The following is a 23302-nucleotide window of genomic DNA, read 5'->3' on the forward strand; positions in this document are numbered from 1 at the left end:
CATGTTTGTCCAGCTGAGATTTAGTGTCTCCATCTCTCTGTGGAAGAGGTTGCACATGACCTGTACGGCCACACTGAGGCGCTCCAACACAAACACAGACACAAAACAACACCACGCTGTTTGTCCAGTTGACCCAAATCAACACCAATACCTAGCCTGTTTGTCCAAAACACAGTATCTGCTGGCCACGTGTCTACTTCGCCACAACCTAATGTTAGTAACAAATGTAGGGGAGAGCCGCCAAGGTTGTAACGCTTCACGGTTGTAACATGGACGTTATATCTTGATTGGTCAACGCCACCATGACGCCATCGCGTCAGTATGTGTACAGCAACGTACTCTACGTGGCCAGGAGTTTGAAGTTTGAAGTGTTTACCTTCAAAATGCGTCTAATTTTACACCTGGAGTATATGTGTGGTACAATTTTTGTCTTTGGTGTTGGTGAATAAAAATCCACATGGATGTGTTCATGCTTATGTTCTTCATTAGTTTGCATCGTGTTTAGACGGAATTCACGTTCATTCTGGTCTGTAAGCAACTGCAAAGAAAACTTGCAAAAGCGGGTCATTTGTAACATGTGTTACAAATGGTCCGCTTCCATTCAATGCCATTATATGTAATATTTACATATTTGTCATATTGGCCAATATTATATGTTCTGAAATGGTATTGTATCGTGTAGTGTATTCTGAAATTAGTTTAGGGTTGTATAACGTTGTACAACTCAATCAATCAAACGTTTGTTTAATCAATGTATTGCCCCATTGAAAAAAAAGAAATGGCCAAACTGGTACTGGTACACCCGATACTATTTAATATTTCCCTTATGTTTGATACATTTTCTTATCACATCCATGGTATAAAAACAATGCTAAGGAGTTGCTTCAATGAAATGTAATTGCTTTAAGCTGAGAACGATATGTTTAATGGTGTTTTTTAGCGTTGTTACATTTATCATGCATGCCGTTACAATTGATCCGATATGCGCAGCAAATGTAACACTGAAACAGCGTCCACGTTCGGTTGAATAACTCCCGACCTGTTTTATCAAAAAAATAACTTGAAGTGGTTTATGGTAGCTGACATGTGTAGGTCCGTTGCCTGAAAATATTACATGTGTAGCTAAACGGATCTCTGAGTAAAAGAATGAAACGTGCAAAATGTTACATCCTTGGCGGCTCTCCCCTATTAGTTTACTCACAGCACAGCACCGTCACTCCTGTCAGTTATTTCGTCCTAATAACTTGAAGTGGTTTATGGTAGCTGACATGTGTAGGTCCGTTGCCTGGAAATATTACATGTGTAGCTAAAGGGATCTCTGAGTAAAAAAATGGAACGTGCAAAATATGTTCTAAAATTGTATTGTATTGTGTAGTGTATTCTAAAATTAGTTTAGGGTTGTATAACGTTGTACAACTCAATCAATCAAACGTTTGTTTAATCAATGTATTGCCCCATTGAAAAAAAAGAAATGGCCAAACTGGTACACCCGATGCTATTTAATATTTCCCTTATGTTTGATACATTATCTTATCACATCCATGGTATGAAAACAATGCTAAGGAGTTGCTTCAATGAAATGTAATAGCTTTAAGGTGAAAACGATATGTTTAATGGTGTTTTTTAGCGTTGTTACATTTATCATGCATGCCGTTACAATTATTCCGATATGCGCAGCAAATGTAACACTGAAACAGCGTCCACGTTCGGTTTAATAACTCCCGAGCTGTTGTGTGTATTGCGTGGTGAAAAGGCCGTGTGTTTGTGTTGTAAACAACTCATGTTATGTCTGCGCACACTGTATGTTGCTATGGCTGCTGACGTTAGCATGTGTGCTATCAGGCAAAAGCTGAGATAGATATGCAACTACTACTGGGGAAAATGCCATACAAAACACAACACCTAATTTCGGAATGTTATTGTGACCTATTGAGCACAATCAGACCATCATGATTTGCTTGCTGGACCTATAATTAATTTATTAGCATTAAATGTCCACTCGCCCATCCAAAAGAAAAGCAAGATGGCTGCGACAGATTGTGAGCGCGACGGACTACGGAGGCCAGGAGGAGCAGAGCTGGTGACGTAAGAGGCAGGCAGTGTTGCCAGGTTTGCGAATTGTAAGCGAGTTGCAGTGTATGCAAGTAGCGTGGTTAAATTCCTTGTTTCTCGGCGTGTTGTGGCACCCGTTTATCTGCTGGCTCGATCGTGATTTTCATAAAAGTAATATTTGCAGAGTAAATAAGAAACTTGAACGGCTAAAAAATAGGCTATGTCAGTTCGGGGAGGGTGGCGAATTTATTTTGCATATAGAGATGTGTGGTAAAAGTGTGGTTCGGTCGGAGATAGAGCATGAAGAATGAGTATGGGTACACCTTTTCACTTGTATATATGATGAGATTTGAGGCACATTTTCACGAGTTTTCTTTCAAAAATAGCAGACCTATACAAGCTCATATATAAGCTCAAGACCTATAATCTCATAACGCGGCACTCGGTGCCGCGCTATATGAGCTTGTAGATCTGCTATTTTTTTCAAAACACCAAAGGGGGGTTTCCCCGTCCCGAATGGGTGTTTATTTAAGCCATTCTGACCTGAGATCAGATTCATACGAGGTTTCCACTGCGGACACACACTGGGTCTGATTAACCCATTCTGACCTGAGATCAGATTTTAAAAATGTCAGTCGTTCTTTGAAATTTTCAAAAAATAGCAGACCTACAAGCTACGAGCTTGTAGATCTGCTATTTTTCAATAGCTAAAGCACGACATGATGCCAAACACCAAAATGGGTTCCCGTTCAGAATGGGTTAAGCTATACGGACACCGAAACACAACGACAGCGTTGCGCCGTCGAGGACGACAGAAAGACACACGACGACGAGAAGAAACGAGAGAAAAGAATATGGGGAAACAAACAAAGAGACGACGATGACGAACGATATAAGACCCCGCCCGCTCTGCCTTATATAGTTCTGACAGGCAGCGCTGAGCGATCAGTCTCTGTCCTGCCAGTAACAAAAAAAAGTGAATCACCTTTTCCAGTTCCGCCGTCACATGGGAGCAGCAAAACGTGACCCCCCGTCCCCCGTCCCCCCCACCTTCATGATACAATCTGATACCGTTTGAATTATGTGCTGCTCGCCAGCACACACACACACACACACACACGGGTATGACGCATGCGTGCGCACGCACACACACACACAGTCTCACACACACACAGTCACACACAGGGATGACTCGGCGTCCCCTCAGAGAGTGATCACGTTTCAGATGCTCATTATGCGCCTGGCGCCGTCTGTCCGTCCGTCCGCCTCGCACGCAGTGTCGATTTCGACGAGACTATGACGAGGAAATGTGATGTCCGTCGACTATAACCCGTTTTCACTGACGAAATCTAAAAGCTAAATACATAAACATATAAAAAGAGTAAATAAATATTACAGTGAGGCACGTTTAACCCGTTCTGACCCGAGATCAGATTCTATACAAATGTTCTTCTACATCCTGACAGTTTTCTGAAAATGCTAATGTTTCTATATGTCAGTCGTTCTTCGGTTTTTCAAAAATAGCAGACCTACAAGCTCGTAGCGCGCCACTCGGTGGCGCGCTATGAGCTTGTAGATCTGCTACTTTTCAATAGCTAAAGCATGACGTAATGCTAACACCGAAAGGGGTTCCCGTCCCCAAAATGGGTTAAATTAGTCAAGGAAATAAAACCAGAGTATAAAGTCTTTTTAGGGATAAGACTTTACTATAGTGCAGAAGAGATCCAGTAGATCTACGAGTCATTTGATGCTTGGTTGTTGTGTGTATGTGGGTCGCACATTGTGAGCTTGTAGATCTACTATTTTGTGTAAATCAGGCATTTCAACACCATCTCACGGCCCCGCCGCAAAATACATTCTAGTCGACGAAATCTACCGTCGATAAATTCTTCTGATAGTTTAAGTCGACTAAAACTAGACTTTGGTAGAAATCTTGACGGAACAAGAAAGTGGCCACAGTCGCACAGAAAACCAACGTTTCAGCCATTAAGCCTTCTTCAGGGAATGATTGATGACTAAAACTATAGACTAAAACATCTCAGATGACTAAAACATGACAAAAAAAACTGAAATGGAATTATAGTCAAAAGACTGTGACTAAAGCAAAGCAAAGCAAAATAATAAAAATATGCAGTCAAAATCAACCCCCCCCCCCCCCCCCCCCCCGAAAGCGAGGAAAAAGAGGTGGAAGATGATTTAGTGACGATCGGTGTTACGCTGTCTCTCGTCTCCAAAACCACGATCCAACGATCCAACGAGACGAGACGCAACACACACACCGCCTGACAGAGAAAGTGGGCCAGTCATCAGAGGAGGAGGAGGAGGGAGGAGGACTTTGGGAGTTAAAGCTGATGGACTTTTGCTCATAAATGTTAAATTGCTTTCATGGCCGTTGGGAAGGGTTATTTTTTGTCTTTATTTTCTTTTGCCTCTGAAGTGCAAGTGTGAACGAGATCCTAGATTCTACCACAGGTCGTTTCGAGGAAGCAATCTTATTGGTTGAAACAGCCTTCTAGCCGTGGGTTAAACCAGCACTGTTCACCACCTAATCAAAACAAAGATTCAGCTGCTCTGTTCTCCCAGAGCGCTAGCAAACTTGGTGGCTAGGCTAGCTAGTTTCTTGTGAAGGTTGTGGTCGTAGTGACTACATCTGTCATTAAAAAAAAATATTCTTTCAGCGATTTTAATAGTTTTAAGGGTAACTGTGGGTGACTTCAGTGATGCTTGCGGAACTCGACTTCGTCTCGTTCCTGACCGCATCACTGTCGTGGCAATAATCACGTTAACCCACACCCTCTCGTGTAATATTGCTTAATTATACCGTAGACTAGAGGCACCAGTAGAAAAACGTAACCACTTCATGCCGCGTCTTATAACGTCGTTATGCTCAAACTATTCCATTTCAAGGACCCCCCAATATCATATGTAATTGGCTGCAGACCACTATCTGAAAATATGTTGTTCCAGGGACCCCCCCCCCCAGAAGCAAAGATTTTAGTTAAAAACGTTCACTCTGAAAGAATATACATATTACATATTACAATAGCAGATCTACAAGCAATTTTTAGATCTTCTATACTTTTCAATAGCTAAAGTATAACAAACACTCCAAAAGGGGTTCCAAATCCAGAATGGGTTAAATGGGGGTCCACAGGCTAATAACTATTAACCCATTCTGACCGGGAACCCATTTTGGTGTTAGCATCATGTTATGCTTTAGCTATTGAAAAATAGCAGACCTACAAGCTCATAGCGCGCCACCGAGTGGCGCGCTATGAGCTTGTAGGTCTGCTATTTTTTGAAAAATCGAAGAACGACTGACATTTTTTAGAATCTGATCTCAGGTCAGAATGGGTTAATCAGACCAGTGTGTGTCCCAGTGGAAACCTCGTATGAATCTGATCTCAGGTCAGAATGGGTTAACTGGGGGGTCCTTGACGTGGTACGTTTGGGGGAGCATATATTATACTTCAAGCCCAGACAACAATCGAACCATTGGCCAATCAGCTCCAGGCTCGTCGGTCGTCCCATACGGGAGTAATCCCGGCGTTCCCCTGGAATTCCCACCATTCCCGCTGCCAAATAAAAGCCACAGACGTTTGCTATTGTTTTCCATGGAATAAATGTGTCATAGACAGTATATTAACCCATTCTGGACGGGAAGTACCCCTTTTGGTGTTTTAACCTATAAGCATTATGTTATGCTTTATAGCTATTGAAAAATAGCAGATCTACAAGCTCGTAGCGCGCCACCGAGTGGCGCGCTACGAGCTTGTAGGTCTGCTATTTATTTTTTTATCGCGAAAATGCGGCACAAATCTTTGAATATATATTCTTTCTGAGGGTCGGTGGCAAATTACATATCGTTTTTGGGGTCCTTGACATGAAATATTGAGCACCACTGATACAGAAACATCTTTGAATATATATATATATATTCTTTCAGAAGACTTTTCTTTTTAATATTTCGACGTCAGGCCTAAAGGGGATATTCTCATGTGGGATGAGATGAGCCACTGGTGGTGTCTTCATGAAAAGAACTAGAAAAGTCTGTCTAAACGTTTTGAATCCGTTCTGTTAGCTGCCGGGCCAAAGAGAACTAAAAGTTACAAAGTTAAAAACAAGAGATTTGCAAAGTTGAATGCTGCCTTTATAGTTTATATTTCACAGTCGTCCTACTTTTAGTACTGGAATGTTTAACCCATTTAGACCCAAGTTTGATTCTTCTAAAACATAACAGGTTTTCTTTCTGAAAAACCCTATGTTTCTATGTCAGTGGTGCTCAAACTATTTCATGTCAAGGACCCCCAATATCATATGCAATTAGATGCCGACCCCCATCTGAAAATATGTTGTTCCAGGGACCCCCCCCCCCCCCCAAAAAAAAGCAAAGATTTGAGTAAAAACGTTCACTGTAATAATATACAGTATATTCAAAGATTTGAGGCACATTTTCACGACTTTTCAGAAATAGCAGACCTACAAGCTCGTAGCGCGCCACTCGGTGGCGCGCTACGAGCTTGTAGATCTGCTATTTTCCAATAGCTAAAGTATAACACAATGCTTTAAAACACCAAAAGGGTTATTCCCGCCCAAAATTGCTTAATGATTTTGGGCATTTTAGCAGAGCCAGCAGTGAATTAATGAATACCTTTTTTTCCCCCTCTCCCCTCTAGCTTGAACAGACAATTGATTGGGCATAAATTAAATTCACCTGGTGTGTGCATTTAGTTTTACAACGTATAATTGACTAAAGCGGGATTTCTTTCCATAATGCATCGTCAAAATAACGTTCCATTCTTTGCCTGATTCAGCGCTGCCTCTCTGTCTTGACACCTCTCTGTCCTCGTGTGTGTGTGTGTGTGTGTGTGTGCTCACACACGTGCGTCTGTATTCCTGTCTGTATGTATGTGTGTCAGTCTGTGAGTGTGACTGTGTGAGTGTATGAGTGTGAGTGTGAGCTCACACACGTGCGTCTGTATTCCTGTCTGTCTGTATGTATGTGTGTCAGTCTGTGAGTGTGCGAGTGCGAGTGTGAGTGCGTGAGTGTGAGTTGTACGTGTGAGTGTGAGTGTGTGTGTGTGTGTGTGTGTGTGTGTGTGTGTTCACAACTTCACACACGTGCGTCTGTATTCCTGTCTCTGTATGTATGCGTGTCAGTCTGTGAGCGCGCGAGTGTGTGAGTGAGTGAGTGAGTGTGTGTCGTGTGCACGCGCACACATATTGCATTGCATCCGTGTCTCTCTTCCTCTCCGTTGTCACTTCGGGCTCCCCCAAACATTTGTTAGGCAATTACAACCAAACAAGGACATAATGGGCCTGTCTAGTGTCTACAGGCACACACACACACACACACACACACACACACACACTCACACACACACACACACACACACACACACACACACACACACACACACACACACACACTCTGTCTAGTGTCTACAGGCCGAGGCCTTGCCTTTTAACTGCTGCTGCATGCCTCTCCTTCACGCACACACACACACAGAGGCCAAATGTGTAAAAGAACAAGTTAGCGCGGACACACACACACACGGGCAATAAATGACAGGTGTGGATCAGGGCAATAACTGGTTCAGCTGCATGGTATCAGTGTGTGTGTGTGTGTGTGTGTGTGTGTGTGTGTGTACATAGCAGAGGACAAGGACACCATTGATCTCAACCTGCCAAGTATTGCATGCAGTAAAAAAAAAAAAAAAAAAAACATTATCTACCGAATAAACGTCTACAAACAAAGCACACAATTAGGAAGTAAAAAAATTAATAAAATGCAGGTGGCGGTTCAGACTTTTATCAAAGCATTGCTGCACATGTGCAGATCAGCAGCAGGTGTGCGTAATTGCGTACGCACAAACTGACGGACGACACAGTTGTCGTCGTGCACAGACAGACAGACAGACTGCCGCGCTGACAGACAGAGGTCTAGTAGGGAAATGTGTGGAGGGAGGCGTGCGTGCGTGTTTGCCGTGCCGTGCACGCCGCGGTCAGGTCAGAAGAAACCCACCAAAAAAGGGTAGAAATTGACGAAACTATAGCATGTGCGTCTGTGTGATCGGGACGAAGCGAGGCCAACATGCCAGAGCACGGCATCAGGGCGACAAATATAAGCACACGGCGTTCACGTGTGATCAACACACCGCAGACGCACATGTGGCGCACGTATACGCACACAGATGCACGCACGCACGCACGCACACACGCACAGGAGAGGGGAGGGAGGGAGTGGGGGAAGCAGGAAAACAAACAGAAAGAGGATATCTGTGGAGGTCAAAGGCTAATTCTAACGGGTTGTGTTGTAATCGCTTTACTGCAGTGGTGTAAAAAAAAAAAAAAAAGGAGGAGGGGAGAAGGGAAAAAAGACACGTTTTTGTTTCTCCCAAATCAGATCTACGTGTGTTTAGCCTCTTCACCAAGAGAACACACACGCACACACACACACACAGTCACACACACACACACACACATTCCAACTGACAGACGAGCATGGCTTCATCTCGGGGGGCCTTTGATGAAGACAACAACGGAGCAGCATCACCCTTATCCCATTCTGACCCGAGATCAGATTCTATAAATGTTCTTCTACGTCCTGACAGTTTTCCATTCTGACCTGAGATCAGATTCTAAAAAAATGTTCTTCTACATCCTGACAGTTTTCTAGAAAAAGCTATGTTTCTATGTGTCAGTCGTTCTTCGATTTTTCAATAGCTAAAGCATAACACAATGCTAACACACCAAAAGGGGTTCTCGCCCAAAATGGATTAATGGTCGCATCCTTCACAAGTCTTCCCTGAGAGCCATGTGACAGTGAGTGAGGGGATGATTTGTTTTACTGATTTTTCTCTTTGAGTACGTACGGCAGGCACGGCATGGAATTAATTACGCTGATTAAATATTGTCTGTCTGTGTGGAAGGGCAGGAGACGGTGTGTGTGTGTGCGTGTGCGTGTGTTTGTGCGCGCGCGCGAGAGAGAGTATGCATGCATGTTTGTTTTAAGTGGGCGAAGTGGTGTCTCAGAATGAGCTGTGCCTGGAATACAAAGAGACTGGTGACAGATACTAGCACCATGGGACACAGAGTCAGTGTGAGTGAGAGACACTAGCGCCATGGGAGAGAGAGGCTCACACACACACACACACACACACACACACACACACAGTCACACACACACACGCATACAGAAATAAAGAAGAAAGGAGAGTGATGATATGATATACTCTGGCAGAAGAAGATGACTAGAAGAAGTACAACATCTGCACACGACGACGCAACCTCAGCCCAGAAGATGCGGAATTAGAATTACACCCCCCCCCCCCCCCCCCCCCTCTCCGACCCGAACGCTCTGGTTTAATTGCCACAGAGTGCCGAGACCGGGAGGAAGACTCTCCCCCCCCCCCCCCCCCCCTCTCCTCTGTACTCTCCTTTCAAAGAGTTCAGAGGAAATGGCCATCATGTGTGTGATGGGGAGGCAATCCTTACCAGATCTTAAACATGGTGTGGGTTCAAATGAGCGTGCGTGCGCGCAGCAGCGCACAAGCAGATAAGTGCACAAGCGCAAACGCCTGTGTGTGAGTGTGCGAGTGTGTGAGTGTGCGAGTGTGTGTGTGTGAGTGGGCATGACATCAATAAAACCGCCGGCTTCGTTTTGTCGCCCCGAGTGAGCGAGCGGTGACGCCTAACTACTGAGGAAACTTTCCCCACAGCTGTCCGCCCTCGCATGCCAACAAGTCATGATCGACGGCGCGTTCTATAACTTCTAGCCTCTCTTTCCGTCCTATACAGCCCCCAGTTAAAGAAAGGGAGAGGAGAAGGAGGGGAAAAAAAAGAGAGAAAAACGTGTAAACCTGATCCTCTCGCCCTGACCCCTTGGGGGGGGGCTTTACAGTTCAACTGTGGAGGAGATTCCTGTGTTAGAAGAAGGAACAGGACTTTTTTTTATGACCAGGCGTCTTTCGGGCTGCCTGCGTCAGCGTATAGAGACAGCATGATGCCCGCCTGAGTCACTCCTCGCCCCCCACCCTTTAACACATTTTGTACATAACACGTCCTGAAACGTCATAAGGATTGGAACCGAGAGGTGCCTTAGACGTCTGTGGACGTCCTAGCGACGTCCAAACGACGCGGGGCGAGATAATAATATTCAGAATAATTACTTCTTTTTTTTTTGGCATTTCGCTTTTCGCTTGCCGTATGCTAACGCTCTGTGAAACTATTAGCTTGTCATTGACTCCCATGTTAGCGCGGCGGAAAGAATGACTCGTATCTCCTCATCCAGGGCGCTCTCCGTGGTGATGAATGGATCGATATGCTGGCGCTGCGTTTCTGCTCCTCATCCGTCTCTCCCGCAAAATATGAACTCTTTTTGTAGCGTATATAAATATATTAAGATGATCGGAGATTGTGATGGCACTTTGTCAGTCAACTTTTTTAAGAAAGTATTTCCGGTTCATGGCTTTCAAAATGGAAGCGATCACTACTCTGGCGATTACTCCGGCGCAAGCAACGCCTTTATTTTGATGCAGTTCCGGTACTAAATGTGTTAACAGTTAATAATAATTAATCGAAAATTCTGCGCCCCAATTCTATCATTGGGCGGTTGTCTCTGCGCGTACACTTGCCGTACACGCGGCTGAGGAACGCATCATGTGTGCCGGTAAAAAAATGAAAAATGGTCTCCCAGTCGTCCCCACCTTGGTTGGTATAGCCACAGACACGTCTCGTATACGAAGGTCCCATTGCCTGGCCCTGTATCGCAAATAATATGGTCAAATACATATTTGATTATTAAACCCATTTTGGGGCCGGGAACCCCAATTGGTGTTTTTAAACATTTATATGTTATAATTTATAGCTATTGAGAAATAGCAGATCTATACAAACTCGTGAGCTTTTATAGGTCTGCTATTTTTGAGCCGCAAATTTGGAATATATATTTTATATATAACTGTTTTAACTCAAATCTTTGATTCTGGGGTAGGGTGGGGGGGGGGTTCCTGGAACAACATATTTTCAGATGGGGGTCGGAGGACAATTACATATATTTTTTTCCTTGACTGATATAGTCTGATATAGTCAGGCCTAAATGGGTTTTAAGTTTTAATTGAATATATATAGCGGCGAGAGAGAGAGGATGAAAAGTAAGTAGACGAGTCACTTGGTAGGTCTGTTACATCATAACCCATTTAGGCCTGACGTCGAAATAAATAAAAAACGTTCGCTCCGAAAGAATATATATTCAAAAGATCTGTGCCGCATTTTCTAACGATTTTTCAAAAAATAGCAGACCTATACAAGCTCGTATATAAGCGCGCCACTCTGTGGCTTGTAGATCTGCTATTTTTTCAATAGCTAAAGTATAACATAATTGCTTTAATAGTTAAAAACACCAAAAGGGGGTTGTTCCGGTTCAGAATGGGATAAAGAGAATGGCTAAGGAGAGGACGAGATGAGCCAACACACTGCATGATCTCACACGCTTCTCTTTTAATCTGAACACTCATGGCTGACTTTTTCACATCGTCGTATATAAGCTTTCTCTGGAAAAGGAAGCCGACGAGGGGGTGAAAAAATAAAAGAAACAAGTTCTTGGAGGAAGTGAGACGTCGCCTTATATAGGAAACACCGGCATGGGGATGGATGGGGAGGGGAGAGGAGGACGCCATCTGGGAAACCGTGACTGTTTTGTACTAAATCATAGATGAATAACCCATCGTGGGCGGGAAGCCGGGAACCCCCTTTTGGTTTGTTTTAAAAACATTATGTTATGATTTAAGCTATTGGAAATTCAAAATAGCAGATCTACAAGCTCGTATAGCGCGCCAACCGAGTGGCGCGCTACGAGCTTGTAGAGGTCTGCTATTTTTGAAAAAGTCGTGAAAATGTGCAGGCCCAAATCTTTGAATATATTCTTTCAGAGCGAACGTTTTTAGCTTGAATCTTTGCTTCTGGGAGGGGGTCCCTGGAATGATGAGGGGGTCGGTGGCCAAATACAGATATTTTTTGGACGTCCTCGACATGAAAATATTGAGAACCATTGATATAGAAAGTAGAAACATGAGGTTTTTCAGAAAACTGGATTTTTGGTCAGGCCTAAACGGGATAAGCTGTGAAATTATAAAACTATTCTTCTAGTTTTTTGTGTTGCGCCTGCTATGCCTGCCCCGGGGAGGCACCACCAGGGACCGGGAGAACTCTGTGATGCTAGGCGTTGCACAACTTTCATCACTGCAGGCAGGGAGGTTTAACCCGTTCTGACCCGAGATCAGATTCTAAAAGAATGTCTTCTACATCCTGACATTTTTCTCTGAAATACCTACAGTATGTTTCTATGTCAGTGGTGCTCAATATTTCATGTCAAGGACGCCAGAAACTATATGTAATTGGCCACCGACCCCCATCTGAAAATATGTTGTTCCATGGAACCCTCCCAGAAGCAAAGATTTAAGTTCTAAACATTCACTCTGAAAGGTTATATATTCAAAGATTTGTGCCACATTTTCACTTTTTTTCCCGAAAAATAGCAGACCTACAAGCTCGTAAGCGTGCCACTCGGTGGCGCGCTTACGAGCTTGTAGGTCTGCTATTTTTCAAGAGCTATAAAGCATGACATAATGCTACGACACCAAAATGGGGGTTCCCGCCCAGAATGGGTTAACTGTGGCACGCAAGGCTTTGATCCGTCACGCTCATGCATATTTTATTGTATAGCAAATCAAACAAGTGAATGTGAAATAAAAACTTCTGTCTCACAGGGGACCCCTCCCCCCCTCTCTCTCCCCAAACCACCCACACCCCCCACAGTATCATATTCCACAGCACTTCCACCATGATCCAGCCTGGCGTCGTCCCTGTGTTTGCCAATCAATCGGGCTATACTTGTCGCCATTTTCATTTGACACCAGCAGCTATAAGACAAAGAGTATATAGGGCTTTGAGTGGTTAAGAAGCACTACACACACACCGTGTGTGTGTGTGTGTGTGTGTGTGTGTGTGTGTGTGTGTGTGTGTGTGACGGCGTGCGTGCGTGCGTGCGTTAACCCATTTTGAACCACTTTTGGTGTTAGCATTACGTTATGCTTTAGCTATTGAAAAATAGCAGATCTACAAGCTCATAGCGCGCCACCGAGTGGCGCGCTACGAGCTTGTAGATCTGCTATTTTTGAAAAATCAAAGAACGACTGACATAGAAACATGGCTTTTTTCAGAAAACTGTCAGGATGTGTATAGAAGAACATGTTTAGAATCTGATCTCAGGTCAGAATGGGTTTTAAGCGCTCTCATGCTAAATTCAGAGTGAGTATAGTACTATCTATGGGTATACCCACTGTAGAATTCACATTAACCCCACTTCTGACTGTCCCACACAGCTTCAGTCTGCCTGTTCAACGTTGCTGCCTCTCTGAGTCCCCGTCGAAGCCACATTGTGGTGCTTCAAAGATATCGGGGGGGGAGCCATTATTACAGCTTTATGTAACAAATACTCAAGCGCACGCGCACGCACACACACACACACACACACACACACACACACACACATTCATACGCAAGAGTACCCCCCTGTGAACAAGCCTTTATTCTACAGCTGGGTAACAAAGCATGACCCAATAATCCTAAAGCTTGAGTCAGTCAACCCCCCCTCCTCTCTTTCCCCTCCTTCCATCTCTGTGGACTTTATGCAGACCTTAAAAGGGGGGGGGGGGGGGTGTGTACGAGAGGCTGAGCTTACAAATGAACACACACACACACGCGCACGCGCACTTAGCTTTGATTATTCTAATTATGACTTGGGAGCTTTCGAGCAGATTATTATCAACACATGGGCCGATGAGTTGTTGACGAGCTCACGTCTCTTCAATGAGACAGCACTGCCAATAATGGAGGCCTGGGCAGACGGAGACAGAGTTGACTGGTAGAGCGACCGGGCCATAAGGCGACATGCACCGTGCTGTTTTAGACCTGAGATCAGATTCTAAAAATGTTCTTCTACATCCTGACAGTTTTTTTGATTTTTCAAAAAATAGCAGATCTACAAGCTCGTAGCGCACCACCGAGCTCGTACAAGCTCGTAGCGCGCCACTCGGTGGCGCGCTATGAGCTTGTAGATCTGCTATATTTCAATAGCTAAAGTATAACATAATGCTAAGACCAAAAGGGGGTTCCTGCCCAGAATGGGTTAACCTCTTTAGACCTGAAGCCGATTCTACAATCTACAAAGACATGTCTTCTAAATCATGACAGTTTTCTGAAAAACCCTATGTTTCTGTCAGTGTCTCAAACTCAAACTATTTCATGTCAAGGACCCCAAAAATTATATGAAATCATCTGAAAATATGTTGTTCCAGGGACCCCTCCAGAAGCAAAGATTTGACTTCAAAACGTTTTGCCGTGAAAGAATATTATATATTCATTCAAAGATTTGCGCCACATGTTCAAGATTTGTCCAAAAAAAAAAGCAGATCTACGAGCTTGTAGATCTGCTATTTTTCAATAGATAAGATATATAACATGATCTTTAAAAACACCTAAAGGGGTTCCCGTCCTGAATGGGTTTAAGACAGACACAGAAAGATATTCCTTAACTATTTCTATTTCAAAATTATAATATCATTAGATACGGTATAGATACTGTAGTTGATTAATTCCTATAGCCTGACAGGGCCAGATTAATAATATCACTGCGTTTTTGTTTTTCTTCCTGGGGCAGATTGGTCTGTTTTCCAGGCCGAGTTTGGGGGTAATTGATATTATTTGCAGTATGCTGCTTAACCCATTTAGGCCTGACGTCAACATTTTATAATATCTTCTAAAACCTGACATTTTTCTGAAAAAACTCATGTTTCTAATCTATGACAGTGCGGCTCAATATTTCATGTCAAGGACCCCCAAAAATATATGTAATTGTTCGCCAACCCCCCCATCTGAAAATATGTTGTTTCAGGGACCCCCCCCCCCCCCCAAGAAGCAAAGAGTTGAGTTAAAAACGTTCGCTCTGAAAGAATATATTCAAAGATTTGCGCCACACTCGATTTTTCTAAAATAGCAGACAATGCCAGACATATAAGCTCGTATAGCACGGCACTCTGAGCCACGCTATGAGCTTGTAGATCTGCCATTTTTCAATAGCTAAAGTATAACAATGCTTGAAACACCAAAAGAGGTCCTTTCTTTCTTTCTTTCTTTCTTTGCCAAACAAAACACTCCATCCAAGGCAGGGTAAACTAAAGAGACCACATGACCACACTAGTCTCAACTTAAACACTTCAATTACATCACCTCCAGTTTCTCTTTAGGAATTACCTCAAAAACAAACACGGGTTTTCTTTCCAGGCTATTCTTAGAATGTAATTCTTAGAAGTAGAGAACTCTGGCAAAACAAGTCAGATGGACAGATGGGAGACTTTTTAAAAGCTTCTCGCTGTGTGCTGACATTGTGATATTTTGCAGCACGTCGTATAGGCCGAAATTTAAGAAATACTAGACCTATAGTCCTGACTCCATTTTGGGGCGGGAACCCCTTTTTTGGTGTTAGCATTATGCTATGCTTTAGCTATTGAAAAATAGCAGATCTACAAGCTCATAGCGCCATCGAGTGGCTCGCTACGAGCTTGTAGGTCTGCTATTTTTTTGAAAAATCGAAGAGCGACTGACATAGAAACATAGCTTTTCCAGAAAACTGTCAGGATGTAGAAGACATTTTTAGAATCTGATCTCAGGTCAGAATGGGTTAAAATGATCTTGAGCCATACTGCTATTACCGTCACCGGTAATATTAGGCGTATTATTTTCATTATATTATTTTATTTTCATTTCAAACATGAGCACGGCCTGCTGACGGCCTCAGAATTGACACGTCTGTCACTAAAGCCCTTCAACAAGCACAGCCTGTTTAACCACTTAAGCCCTGTATAGTATTATACACTTTATTGTACTATACGAACAGCGAAAATTGCAGATCTAGTTCAACACAGCCGTGGCAGCACTGCAATGCGTCGTGGGCTTGTAGATCTGCAGTTTTTTTTTGGCAATGGGGCAGTTATTGCAACAATCGGAAACCATTGTGCTGTGGTGTTGTTAAGAACCCTTTGAGGTGCATGTTACAGTCAGAACACTCTCAAATCCTCAGTGCTCATTTAACCCATTCTGACCTGAGATCAGATTCTAAAAATGTCTGTTTGAAAATGACAGTTTTCCTGAAAAAGCTATGTTTCCATGTCAGTCGTTCTTAGATTTTTCAAAAATAGCAGACCTATACAAGCTCGTAGTGCGCCACTCTGCCACTCGGCGTGCTATGAGCTTGTAGATCTGCTATTTTTCAATGTAATGCTAACACCAAAAGGGGTTCCCTTCACGCCCAAAATGGGTTAACACAGAGTTTGAGAATTTCACCCAAATGCGCCCACCCCGGGTTCAATTTTACACCCGTCAAGAGTTAAAATAAGACTGAGGATTTCACTATGCGCACCAATGCCTGTCACTAGTGCGGAGTGGAGACTGTATGCAGAATATGATTCTGTCTGGCGATATATGATTCACTTTAATCATAACCGTTAACCCATTCTGACCCGAGATCAGATTCATACGAGGTTTCCACTGGACACACACTGGTCTGATTAACCCATTCGGACCCGAGATCAGATTCTAAAAAAATGTCAGTCGTTCTTCGATTTTTCAACAAAATAAAAAAAAATAGAAGACCTACAAGCTCGTATGAGCTTGTAGGTCTGCTATTTTTCAATAGCTAAAGCATAGCATGATGCTAACACCAAAATGGGTTCCCGTTCAGAATGGGTTAAATAAACCAGACCGCCCGAGTTCGCAGAGTTTGCCAAGCTGTGCTCACATTTGTGCTTAAAAGCTCCCGGAGGCAACCGAGATTAATATTTTAAGGTTTATTAGTAATTTATGAGTATTAGTAATATTTACAAAATGGCTCAGAAATGGACTACAATTCCCTGTGACACTGCTAGTAAAGGGTAGAGACAACCCAAATACTCACAAAATCGAAATAAATTACTTTAGATCTAGTCCTGTACTGTACTGTACTGTACTGTACTGTACTGTACTGTACTGTACTGTACTGTACTGTACTGTACTGTACTGTACTGTACTGTACTGTACTGTACTGTTAGTGTATACCAAGTCCGTCAGGTATGGCTATAGTGGAGATGATTGCATCTTAATTTCATTAACCCATTCTGACCTGAGATCAGATTCTAAAAATGTCTTCTATACATCCTGACAGTTTTCTGAAAAAGCTATGTTTCTATGTCAGTCTTTCCTGGGTGTGTGTATGAGTTAGAATGTGACATGTTGTGTTTCCTTTCTGCATGCCATTCAGATCATGTTGAAGCAATCATCCTAAAATGATCAATTACAGTTCCATTCTTCCACAGCCAGAGGTGTAAAATGTGAATGACTAACCCACCATGCCAGTAAAAGGCAGGCAGTTACTACATCTTTTCACTGTAACCGGTTCCCGTGGTTCTCAGAAAGCAAAAGAACAAGGCAGCAAGCCAGCACAGCCAGTCAGCAAATCCTTTCCTGTTGTCTTGCAGCCATTTAAAACCAAACCATGCCTTGTGTTTTGTTTGTTGACAGAGAGAAACAAAGCAGTGTGACCTTGAGGGGGAAGGCTTGGAACGAACGACTCACTGTAGTGGTGAGGCAGGTAAGACTGGAAGTTTCTCTGCTTACGGGTGCTATGTTTTAAACCGTCAGAATGTCAAGTAACTGAACTAAAAAAAATGAAAATGAGTAGACCTCTAAAAGGCCTTTACTTTACTGTCTTTATGCAAACATTAGATGACATAGCCTACGTCCTCTGTGAAGATATAGCAGCAACAACAAGCCACCATGGGATTTTCTTGCATGTATTTGTAGGCAGGGACTAAAAACGGTTACTCCCTCCTATCATTCACAACAGGTTTGTAAAAGTATGTAGTACCTCCTTTACTTGCGTCCGTGAGGACATAATATGATGATTATACCCTAATAAACGACACAATTTAACAGGGCCAATAATACCATCGTTAATTATGTCCATGTTTTAGGCTGAAAGGGGCCGAGGAGTCTGTGGAAATTGGCCTTATAGCCTTCATGTTTTTGTCAATAGTCCACGTAGCACATAGGCCTGTGCACATTAGAACACATGACTCTGTCTATGTTTACAAACTATGTTTACCTACATAAAAATACACATTGTTCAGAACAAATAACAAACACATAGTAGTACACAAATATACCGTGGACGGTATTAATTAACCCATTCTGGGCGGGAACAGCAGACCTACAAGCTCATTATGCCGTGCTACGAGCTTGTAGGTCTGCTATTTTTGAAAAATCGTGAAAATATGGCGCAAATCTTTGAATATATATTCTTTCAGAGTGAATGTTTTAAACTCAAATCTTTGCTTCTGGGGGGGGTCCCTGGAACAACATATTTTCAGATGGGGGGGGGGGGGGGTCGGTGGCCAAATACATATAATTCTGGGGGTCCTTGACATGAAAAAGCACCACTGACATTATATAAACAGGAGTTTTTCAGAAAACCGTTAGGATTTAGAAACCTTTTTTTTTTTTTTTAAATCAACCTCAGTCCAAAATGGCTTAATGTACAACAGACTGTAGACAAACAATACTCATTCATCAACCCAGTGCCATAATAAATAAAGTAGGCACAAGTGCCGAGGCAAACTTGCATAACTTGTGGCTGACTGATCCTGCAAAGAACATTCCAAGAGCGACTCCCATTTCCACTTTTTCTCCTCCTCCTCCTCCTCCCCGAGTCACACAGTAACGTTTGGCGGTGAGCTGCCTCATGCCAGATCTAAGGGGCCATGCTTGAGTTAGCTAATGGAATTAGATAACGCCACAGATTAGTCGGTAAACTTAAAAACATGGCACGCATAGTTTACGAACCCAGCCTTTCCCATATAGACCAGGCGGGCAGGCCTAGCTGGCTCGCAGAAACATGAAACCTAAGATAAGCCCCAATGCACACACACACACACACCATATGGACCCAAGAAGAAGGGCTGGAGGGGGGGAGAGAGAGAGAGAGAGAGAAAAAAAAAACTGTTTTTTAAAGCCGTTTTGGGCCGTCGATTGTTCGCAGTTAGTTTGGGCTTTTTTTTAAAAGCTCATTGTGTGCTTCATGCCTCAAACCCCTTTTAAAGTAAAGGAAACCAAATCATAATTTGAATAGCAAAGGGAGGGGAGAGAGAGAGAGAGCTGTGAGAAATTGTCTCTTTCTTTGTTTGAAAATAGCCCAGAGTGGTGCCTTTTTTTCCGCAACGATTGGCTCCTCGGTGGGAAATGCGAGATGGTTATCGATCATTTGAACTGGATGATGATGGGGGGCTATTGTGTTGCAAACAAGGAGAAGAGGGCACCGACCGACTGACTGACTGCTGTCTGCATGCAGACAAAACGCTCCGCTTCCGAACACAAATCACACAATTTAATAATATTAAAAAAAGAAGGGGGGGGGGGGGGGCAGGTGTTGCGTTATTAATCATAAACATGCGGACACCCCCTCCCCGCCCCCTCAACAGCTCGTCACATATGTGTTGGTTTCCACACCACGCCAGCACATATTTTCCACGCTTGGTGGCTCTACTATACTATACTATACGGGACTCGGTTCTTTGTCCTGTCCAGAGTGTGTGTGTGTGTGTGTGTGAGTACAGGCAGCAAAGCAAATAAACAAAAGCTATGCCGCTGTGGGGAGGGGAGGGGGGGGTGTTGTGTGTGGATCAAAGCGGATTATTGTTGCCCGTTGATTAATCGTCATAATAATAATAAGAGAGACCCCAATAATAATCGCCTTTGTTTATGTATCTGTCGCAGGCAGGCCATATGTATCCCTCTCTGTCGATATAATAATGAATTCATAAGAATATATATCCTAAAAAAACGACTTCAGCGCGACGAGGAATTGACAGGGAAAAACTGACGCTTTATAATAACGTCGGGGCTCTCTATTGTATATCCGCGTGTGTGTGTGTGTGTGTGTGTGTGTGTGTGTGCTCTCGCTTCCATCCCCCCTTTATTTTCGCCGTTGAAAGGGTAGAAGAGAGAGAGATAGAGAGAGAGAGATATAGAGGCTGAATGTCTGTCCGTCGACGGGAAGCAAAAAAGGCAGGGAAAAGTGCTTATAGTTGCCAACACAAAAAAAACCCACAAAGTGTGGTCATTTTTAACCATGTGTAAAACTCCCAGAGAACGTGTTAAGTAACCAAATGGACCCGTAGTAGCCTACTTAAATCAACCGAATAGCAGACAGGCTTGTAGCCTACGCTGGGCAGCCCCTTTAATGTTTAAACAGCAGCTGACGGAGAGAAACACTATCCAGGGAGACACACACACACACACACACCAACTGAAACCTTTCAACGTTTAATAAAAAAAATAATCCTATTTGATGTAGACATATTATCGTCGGGCCTCGACGAAATCAAAACAATGTTTCTGGCGGAAAATAGTGTCGAAAGAAACGTTAATCCGTCGCGTCGACACTTTTTTTTCTTTCGTTGAAATGAAAACCTAGTCCTTTTTTTCTTCCTCCTCTTCCCCCCCGCGAGACCAGAGCAGACTCCGCTCCACAACCAACCAACTAGTAAATAATATCCTCCTATATAGCTCCATTTAAACCACGGCCAAAACCTACCAAAAGTACCGAATAAAACCCTATACACAACAACCACCAACACGCGGCCGTCGACACACGACGGGTATTCACTTCCCAACACTTTTTTTTGCCCCCTATTTCCTTCCACGGAAGAAGAAGAAGAGTCGGAACCAACCAGGCCAAAACTTCTATCAATCATGTATGATATTATCAGGCGTCCTGTCTACCATCCGGTCCGGACCGGTGGCGTTTGGTTTACGGTCCAAAGTGCTGCGTTGTCGTGTTTTAGTTTTTTTTTAATCCACCACCATTATCAGTTTTTTCTCTCTTTCCACTTACCGACTTGCAACACGTTCTCCACACAGCCGGTCTCCAGTAGCCTGATGCCGCGGCGGAACGGTAGTCCTTCTCCCCCGGAGCCCGACGTCCCGTTCCCCGCGGCCAGGGCAGAAGAAGCCCCGGTAGATCCTCCGGTAGATCCTCCGCTAGCGGCGGCAGCCCCGGCAGCCCCTGTCCCGGCAGTACCTCCAGTAGAGCCCCCCGCCGGAGTCCCGGCTGCTCCGGTCCCCGACGCCGCGCCGCCGCCGGGGGCCACGGCCCCGCCGTCCGCCCCGTCCCCGGCGCCGCGGCACTGGAACGACGAGTACATGCATATCTCCTTCTCGTTGCGGGGAAAGGACCAGTACACGATGCGCCGCTGCACGGGCTCCGGGATGCGCTCGAAGCGCTCCTCCACCCGCTCGAAGGCCCACTTCTCCGCCACCGCCTTGGCGGCGCAGTCCAGCAGCGACTCGGGCGACGAGCGCGGGTACCGGGAGGCGCCGCTCCCGCTCCCGGAGCAGCCGCTGCCGTGTCCCCCGTAGCCCGGTCCTCCTCCCAGCCCGCCCGGGCCGGGGCCCCGCGGAGCCGGGCGGAGGCAGGGCCGCTTGCTGGCCGGGGGTAAGGAGAGGTGGTGAGGCGGTTGTTCTCGTTCTCTGCGTCCGTCCGCCATGGTGAGCCGATAAACACTAGTGTGTGTGTGTGTGTGAGAGAGAGAGAGAGCTGAACGAACGACGCACGGAGCAGCCAGCCAGCCACCACCACCACACACACAGGAAACAAACTGCACGAACCGGAGGAGGGGAGGAGGAGGTGCAGCCCAGCGGGGGGGCTGAGTGGGAGGAGGAGGGGGGGGGGGGGGGAGGAGGAGGAGGAGCTAGAGGGGTGGAGGGGTGCTCCCTATACGCTACGTCACTAAACCACACAATAACAAAACACTCCCAGATCGCATGGTGGTGGTGGTGGTAGCTCTCTCTCTCTCTCTCTCTCTCTCTCTCTCTCTCTCAATTCAATTCAATTCAAATTTCAAAGGAGCTTTATTGGCAAAGCAGAAGTGGAACAAGACAATCAAAATAGAACAATGTATTTACAAATAAATATTGGATGTAAATAGGAATTAAATAAAGGTGTAAAAACAGAGCTGTGTTTATATATTAGCATGTTGGGTGATACTATCTTGTGAAACTATACATCCATATAGAATACGTTAGCTTTATGCTTTTGATAAACAGTGTACACATAATGTTCTCTCTCTCTCTCTCTCTCTCTCTCTCTCTCTCTCTCTCTCTCTCTCTCTCTCTCTCTCTCTCTCTCTCTCTCTCTCTCTTCAATTCAAATAGCCATAGCTTTATTGGCATGAATGCAACAATGCATACATATTGCCAAAGCTTCTACATCGAGTGCAATAAAAGTATAATAAAAAGAATACAGCGGGAAACAATGGTGAGCATATAACGTCTGAAATTCTTTATTAGGAACAATCCCTTGAGATGAACCATCCCGTTTTCAAGGGGGTCAAAGGGCAATTCACAAAATACACTTCATACATAAAGACACTTTTTTACAAACAATTCAACCAGACAAAACAAAACAATACAATTCCTAGATAAACAAGAAAAAAACAACAACAAAACAACGAAACAAAAACTGCAACAAAACAACATTTCACATAACATGGACATAACGTAGACATAACACATGGATCATTGCATCATGGATCTGCTACAGCGATGATTAGTGAAAACATGAACAGGTAGTCTCAAGATGAGAGGACAGCACAGTTTTAAACAAATGGAAAGATGTTATTGAACGAATATGGACAGGTATAGATTGTTCCGGTCACAAGGAGCTTTGAACATATATATATATTTTGCCAACTGATGTGGGTATATTGAAGTAAACCTGTGAGCAATGTCTAAGTTGATGTGTAGAAGTGTATGGTATCAGAAGCTGTTTCAAATACTGTGGATAATTGAAATGAATACATTTAAAGATGAACTGCAGCCAGTGCTGCTGTCTTCTTGAGGTGGGAGATGGTAAGTTGAGATTACAAATAACAGTATAGCCTACTGTATCGAAGTGCGTGTGTGTGTGTGTGTGTGTGTGTGTGTGTGTGTGTGTGTGTGTGTGTGTGTGTGTGTGTGTGTGTGTGTGTGTGTGTGTGTGTGTGTGTGTGTGTTTTTGTGTGTTTGCGTGCGTGCGTGCGCGCGTGTATACGTACGTATGTGTGAGTGTGCTCCCACCCCCACCCGTGTTATTGAATAACACCACTGCACTGTACATACA

At 44.1% G+C, this 23302-nt stretch overlaps 1 protein-coding gene across 1 annotated transcript in view; it reads right to left on the minus strand.

The window, feature by feature from the left end:
- The window catches only part of zswim5 (zinc finger, SWIM-type containing 5), a 105958-nt gene extending 84253 nt beyond the window's left edge, over positions 1–21705 (minus strand). The window contains 1 exon segment of the mRNA XM_080779218.1: positions 21038–21705. Within this exon segment, the coding sequence (XP_080635344.1) occupies positions 21038–21689 (652 nt within the window). The 5' untranslated portion in view covers positions 21690–21705.
- Positions 21706–23302: the final 1597 nt, after the last annotated feature.

This window comes from Protomyctophum bolini, assembly GCF_963924005.1.
Source record: "Protomyctophum bolini genome assembly, chromosome: 12".
Taxonomy (NCBI): domain Eukaryota; kingdom Metazoa; phylum Chordata; class Actinopteri; order Myctophiformes; family Myctophidae; genus Protomyctophum; species Protomyctophum bolini.